Source organism: Coffea arabica, chromosome 3e, assembly GCF_036785885.1.
Source record: "Coffea arabica cultivar ET-39 chromosome 3e, Coffea Arabica ET-39 HiFi, whole genome shotgun sequence".
Classification (NCBI taxonomy): domain Eukaryota; kingdom Viridiplantae; phylum Streptophyta; class Magnoliopsida; order Gentianales; family Rubiaceae; genus Coffea; species Coffea arabica.
This window is the reverse complement of record NC_092315.1, coordinates 12,083,630-12,090,149: the sequence shown is the minus strand read 5'-3', so window position 1 is coordinate 12,090,149 and position 6,520 is coordinate 12,083,630. Positions and strand designations below refer to the sequence as shown.

At 34.2% G+C, this 6,520-nt stretch overlaps 2 protein-coding genes across 2 annotated transcripts; one reads left to right on the top strand and one right to left on the bottom strand.

The window, feature by feature from the left end:
* Positions 1-270: 270 nt before the first annotated feature.
* Positions 271-1,450, top strand: LOC113735611 (deacetoxyvindoline 4-hydroxylase-like). Its single transcript, XM_027262604.1, has 2 exons — positions 271-678; positions 1,421-1,450. The coding sequence occupies exons 1-2, from the start codon at positions 271-273 to the stop codon at positions 1,448-1,450; spliced, it is 438 nt and encodes a 145-aa protein (XP_027118405.1).
* A 1,899-nt stretch (positions 1,451-3,349) lies between these two features.
* Positions 3,350-6,302, bottom strand: LOC113734736 (2-methylene-furan-3-one reductase-like). Its single transcript, XM_027261392.2, has 4 exons — positions 5,975-6,302; positions 5,535-5,855; positions 3,957-4,116; positions 3,350-3,862 (listed from the first exon to the last, which is right to left on the bottom strand). The coding sequence occupies exons 1-4, from the start codon at positions 6,191-6,193 to the stop codon at positions 3,591-3,593; spliced, it is 972 nt and encodes a 323-aa protein (XP_027117193.1). The 5' UTR covers positions 6,194-6,302; the 3' UTR covers positions 3,350-3,590.
* Between the last annotated feature and the right edge of the window lie 218 nt (positions 6,303-6,520).

The following is a 6,520-nucleotide window of genomic DNA, read 5'->3' as shown; positions in this document are numbered from 1 at the left end:
CATTATTGATCTACTGTAGAATAGTACAATTGCAGATATCTAATTTGCGGATTGATTACTCTTACGCGGAGAGATTAAACTTTTTATACTAATGGGATTGAATGCATGTCCTATATACAAAAACAAAATTTCAATTAACAGTTAATACAAGAATGCTAAGATAACATAATGTCAGCCCAGGTGCATGTGTATGAAAAACCGAAGCTTGCATGGAGGCTTCAAGTAAGTTTGTATGAGTTAAGCTTCATTTAGACCAGACCTGTAAAGGATATGGAGAAATCGTGTGTCAAAGAAATTGCAACTCAAATGGCTTCTGCAGATGGCGATCGTTTCAAAGATCTGAAGGCTTTCGACGATACAAAAGCTGATGTGAAAGGTCTTGTCGATGCAGGTATTGCTAGGCTTCCCAAAATCTTTATTCAGCCAGCTGAAGAGCTCATTAATGGGTTAAACAATTGTCATCTCGAGGTACAGCTTCCGATCATAGATCTCAGTGAAATAAGAAGTGAAGATAACAGCAAAAGCGTACTTGCTCAAATAAAGCAAGCACGGGAGGAATGGAGATTTTTTCAAGTAACCAACCACTGGATTCCACAGAATGTGTTGGATAGAATGATAGAAGGAATTCGCAAGTTTCATTTGTTGCATCAATACTGTTCTCGTGATCGGTTGAGAACAGTGAGATGCTATAGTAATAGGGTAAAAAATAAAAAAATCCCCTCTGATAAATTTAATATACAGAAAAGTCCCTCGTGGTTTCAAAACGTACAACATGACACCTCATGTTTTGAACTAAACTGTAAAGGTGACGGAATCCGTTAAACTTAACGGAAATGACTTATTAGAACCTGAAAAAAAATTTTTATACCTAATTTTTAACAAATATACCTATTCTACCCTTTAACCCTCAATTCTCTCTATCTAGAGAATAAAACAAATGATTTTTTTGAACTGTCTTTTGCTTAATTATATCAGGGCATTTTGGTCATTTCGTCCATTTCCGTTAAGTTTAACGGATTCCGTCACCTTTACAATTTAGTTTAAAGTATGAGGTATCGTATTGTACATTTTAAAACTATGGGGGATTTTTCTGTATATTAGATTTATCACGAGAGGTTTTTTTGTTTTTTACCCTATAGTAATTTTGATCTGTATCAATCAAGTGCTGTAGAGAAGAAGTTTTCATAATAAACCTGGTATAATTTTAAAGCTATACATAAGGTCCTGAAGTTTTTTATACTGATTTCTAGTTGTGACGGACCAGTGTGGCATTGTCCGTTAACAAAGAACCAGCAACTAGACTTGCTTTTCCATTTAAAGATTTTTGGATAAATTATACTTTAACCTCTGTAGTTTAGTGCATTTTTGTATAATTGTCATGTGACAAAATGTACATTAACTCCCATGCTTTGAAGTACAGTGTCAAAATGATGAAGATTGCCCTTCATGATAGAATTACCTAAAATGATAAGATTATTCCCATTAAAAACTTAAAATGACTTTAGTGGCTAACATATATAAATATAGGTTAAATTACACTTTTGCACATTACAGATCAGTTCTTTCTAATATAACCCTCATATGTTTGAAAATCTATACATAACCTCAACCGTTAACAAATAATTGTTGTCTTTACATCAAAGCACTCCTGACATTTCGTTTGGCTCCATTGTTGAGGATCATTTTTGTTACTTTGATACTTTAGTCAAAAATACGAGAGATTTGTTTATAGTTTTAAATTATAGAAGATTTACGTGAAAAAAGTGCTAAACCAACTGAGGATAAATAAATTTAACCAAGATTTTTCCTTTTCATTAATTAGGTAAGACTTTCTTGCATGTTGGCCTAGTTACCATAGTCAAAGCGAGAAAAAGAACAGAAAGGGGACAATACAAAAAAAAAAAAAAAACTCTAATTTTCAATTGATAGTTTCTTTGAGAATTCAAGCATTGTTGCTTAATAATTTTTACATCCTATAATTACAAATAACAATTTTACGAAATAACAATTTTTTCTTTAATTATTAAGAAACTTGTAAAATGACTTTATTAGATATTTTAGTTTAACTGAATCTTTGACTTGAATGAAAATAATTACATCTTAACAAAGTCCTCAAACCTTGATACATGAAAAAGCAAAACTATAAAATACTAAGAGTCCTCAAGACTCGATTCAATTGGTAGGAACATTAACCAATTAACTGTGAAAATTCTTGGTAAACTCCATTTTTTCCCCTTCCCTCCTTGTAAGACATAGTCTCCTTCGAACCAACTTGAAACTAGCAAAGCAAATAAGATGACAGATTTCCACACTTCAGTTCAGCGTTGGGTACTTTCAGGATGGAATTGGCATCAAAATGGATTCCAGACAACGATAATGGTACTTTAATCATGCTTTTCTCAAGTTAAAAGCTGCCAGCCACAAAACCACTAGGTAATTATGCAACTATTTTGTGGCAAGATAATCATCACTAAAGCAGAGGGAATCAACTAATGATGGACATATTATCTAGTGGCTATGATAATATGCCCATCATTAGCCGAGGGAATCAGGTGAATGAGATAGTCTCAACTAATGATGGACATATTATCATAACTACTGCTGAAGTTGCACTTCAGACAATAAAAGAAAACTTTTGAGCATCTCGATTGACAAATCTTTCAAGCTGAAATCACTCATTTCTATGTCCAAAAAAAAGAAAAAAGAAGACTTTGAGGGTTGGTTTATCCCACATCTCGGGTCTAAGAAACAAGATTGTTTGTTAAGCAACTAAAATTTCATTTTGCGCCCTTTTGAATGATATTTGTATCTCAAACTTTTATTTTCGAATATTTTTTGCTTTAAAGTTATTAATAACTATGAAATTGCACCTCAAAATTTAATTTTGAATGTTTTTCACCCTAAAGTCAATAATTCATCCCAAATTACTGTGGTTTCAATCAATATTAATGTCATTGTAGGAGCAATATGTACCTATGCATTGGCTTCTTAGCTGTAAAAGTGGGATTGGTGCTTTAGAATATCCGCACACCCAACCAAAAAAAAAGAGTAAATCTTTCCTACACTGACGGTATATACATTATTATCGTTGAATTCATGACATGTGTGCAAAAGTTGAATTTCAAATTCAAATTTTGTATACTTGTCATTTATCCAATGCTGATAGTGTATACACTGTCAGTGTAGGAAAGATTAATTCAAAAAAAAAAAAAGAAAGAGTGAATGTATATGTGGTCTAGACTCTAGAGCACTTTGATTTGTAATATGAGTTGTTGGTGTAATTTGAGACACTTTGTTTTTAATAGAACTACTAGCAATTACATTTTATTATTATTATTAGTGAAACAAGTAAAACCGCAATATCTTTTCATTTATTCCAATACATGTCTTTTTTTTATATATATAAATGGTCTTGGTTTCTGTTTATATTCCTTTCCCCTTTACCACCCAATCCAACTCTCCCTTCTACTTACATATCTATCCATGCTACAAGTACCATATTAAAAGAAAAGAAAGAATGGCAATCTAGAATTCTTATTAGTAAAAGGCCATGATTGCGTTCAGGTATTGGAGAGGGCAATGATTCTTGATCATGGAATCGGATATATGACCACCTTGCCGGTAGCTCTGCCACATTGAAGATGGGAAAATGCTTCAATGGTGTGAGAGAATGGGAAAGGGCTTTTAGGGTCCATCACGGGCTTCAGCTTCTTCTCCTCTATGAGAGGTTTGAGTGTGGTTAAGACAGAACCAGTTGAAGTGACCACAAACACGAAAGCAGGGGGAACCACCGACTGGCCCCCCACGATTGTCACCACTCTTCCGCCTTCTTTTAAAGCCTTGATACCCCTATCAGCCTCACCTGCTCATTTTCGCACATTTGCAAAATGAATTGCTAGTTAGCACCAGAACTTTTACCTACTGTCCAGAACAGAGAGCAAGGGATTCATTCTTACCAACGGTATCATATACCACGTCAAATTTCTCTGGCAAATCTTCATACTTGTTGCTTTTGTAGTCGATAGCCAAATCAGCCCCTAAGGTTTTAAGTAACTCCAGTTTCCCAGCGCTACAAGTTGCTGCTACTTTGGATGCACCAAACACATGCTTTGACAGCTGCCGCAGATCAAGAAATCGTTTCAGTCATGCATGAATTTAGGTAGTACTATGATTTATCTTCGGTTCTAAGCAAAAGTTAGGCTGTCAATGGGACCCAAAAAAAGGCCATTGAGCCTAAGTCTTAATTAAACCAGCTGAGATTGGATATAAATATTATGTCCGAATAAAATATGAGTTGAACTTGGGTCATATCAAGGGTCTGTTTGATAACATAAAAAAGTGCTGAATCTGAATCTTTTCAGACATTCAGATGTTTTGAGTGTTTAATAAATGAAAATCTATTTGCTGAACTTGTTAAGCAGTGCTGAACCTGTGTGTATTTTTTTCAGCACAAGAATCCTAACTGAATGCCTAATTCTGATAAGAATCAATAGAATTATTTCAACTACCTTATCTTATCTACCAAATCTACCCTTGTTTGTTAATTATGTTCAAAATTCTTATCTAATTAAACAACCTAATATTCTCTATCTAATGATTTTTAGTTTCTATTTTCTCCCTTTTAATGACTTTCACATCTTCTCCATACTCCTCATATAATATATTTCATCTTTTATAATAATTTTATTTAAAAATAAATATTGTCATTTTCATACCTTACAATTTTAAACTAATTAAATCATAGATTCTATTTCTTTTTTGAATGAAAGGATATAAGGGCACAATTGTCAAATTAAACTTATTAAACATTCAGCTATAAATATTTATTAAACAGTATAAATAGCTTTAGCATTAAAATTCAGACATTCATAAATTTTTTTCAGTGTTTAAAATTCAGCAAATTAATTGTTTCAGTATTCAGATTTCAGAATTCAGACTTCAGAATTCAGATTCAGTTTTATCAAACGGAACCTAAGTTCAAACTCGATTAAGATATAAAATGTTAATAATTTATATATAAATTTATAGTAATTCATAATTATATAATATATATTATATATAATTATGTATTTAATTATGAGTTTGAGTCGAACCCAATTTGAGTCTAAAACTCATAAAATGCGAGTTGAGTTTGATTTTTTTAATTTGAATTCGAAACACAAAAACTTGTATAATTTGTGAGTCAAGAATGAGCTTGCCAAAATTCGATTCTAAAGCCTAATTAACACCCCTATAAAAGGTCAGTCTTCAGAACTACTTTTAATTTATCTAGCAACTCAAAAGCCAAACCTAAAATTGCTATGAAGGTTCTGCCAAATCTGAAAATTTGATTGATACATACATACACTAATTTTTTTGCTAGAAAGGTTCATTGTCTCTGCCAAGGATGACTTAGTACGGAAATGCTACCACTTGTTGTTTATTGGTTCTCAAAAATTAACACTAATTCCTTGGAGCTGACCAACTAGGTCTGATTTTTTCCAGGTGTTTTAAAGTATTGAAAATTAAGAGGAAAAAGTGAACGCATAAAATACCTGAATGGTGAAAGTTCCAACTCCACCAGCACCACCCAGGACAAGAACTGATTCACAAGCTGAAAGCCTAGCGCTTTCAAGGCCCTCGTATGCTGTTTCAACGGCAAGAGGAAGACTAGCTGCCTCGGCAAAACTCAGATTCTTGGGCTTCAAAGCTAATACCTTCTCCTCCGCTGCAGTGTACTCCGCCAGTGTCCCACATCCCTTTGGGTTCAAAGCATGCTCGTGAACGTCTCCGTATACTTCATCCCCGACCTTGAATTCCTTCACTTTGCTTCCAACTCTAACCACCACGCCCGCCACATCATATCCCGCTACAGTCTACCCGATCAAAAAACCAAAAAAAAAAAAAAAAACACAGTAAATCTACACAAGGACTATCTATCTAGTAACTAAAACAAACAACAATTTTTTCCAGAGAAAAAAAACAGGGTGTTTACCGGCGGAGGAGAATCAGTGGCCTTGAATTCACCATACATGCGTTTGAAGTCGACTGGATTCAGGGACGCAGCAACTACTTTGATCAAGACCTGGTTATCATTTACGTCAGGAACATCAACCTCGGATTCCAATTTAAGGACATCTTCGGGTTTCCCATATTGGCCATAGACCCAGGCCTTCATTTTGGAGGGGATGTTAACTGGAGTACTGGTTGCCATGGCTGAATAATTTGGCTGAGATCTGCTACTATTTCTTTCACTCTCTCTCTCTCCTTTCTAGGTTATGTATGGGATGGCAATGGCCTCATTTTTTACACACTTTGATGGTTTTAGGATTTGAAATTGTGTAAATGAAAAATTAAAGAGGGTGGTGGAGGCATTAGTTAGTGGTGGGCTCACTGCTTTTGGACTTTAAAATTGGGTGCCCGCTCCTGCGAATTATTGCATGACAAGCCGCTGTTAATGGCACAGCCGGATTTAATTTTCGCACCAATTTTTACACAAAGTATCGAACATGTCCTTCTCAAGTCCAAATGTAATTTGGAT

What these genes read in the sequence shown, in the direction of transcription:
- LOC113735611 (XM_027262604.1), top strand. Translation starts at nt 271, where the DNA reads ATGGAGAAATCGTGTGTCAAAGAAATTGCAACTCAAATGGCTTCTGCA. An exon ending in CTCGTGATCGGTTGAGAACA is followed by an intron (nt 679 to 1,420) that starts GTGAGATGCTAT and finishes TTTGAAGTACAG; the next exon opens with TGTCAAAATGATGAAGATTG.
- LOC113734736 (XM_027261392.2), bottom strand. Translation starts at nt 6,193, where the DNA reads ATGGCAACCAGTACTCCAGTTAACATCCCCTCCAAAATGAAGGCCTGG. An exon ending in CCACTGATTCTCCTCCGCCG is followed by an intron (nt 5,856 to 5,974) that starts GTAAACACCCTG and finishes TTGATCGGGTAG; the next exon opens with ACTGTAGCGGGATATGATGT. An exon ending in CGTGGTATATGATACCGTTG is followed by an intron (nt 3,863 to 3,956) that starts GTAAGAATGAAT and finishes GAAAATGAGCAG; the next exon opens with GTGAGGCTGATAGGGGTATC.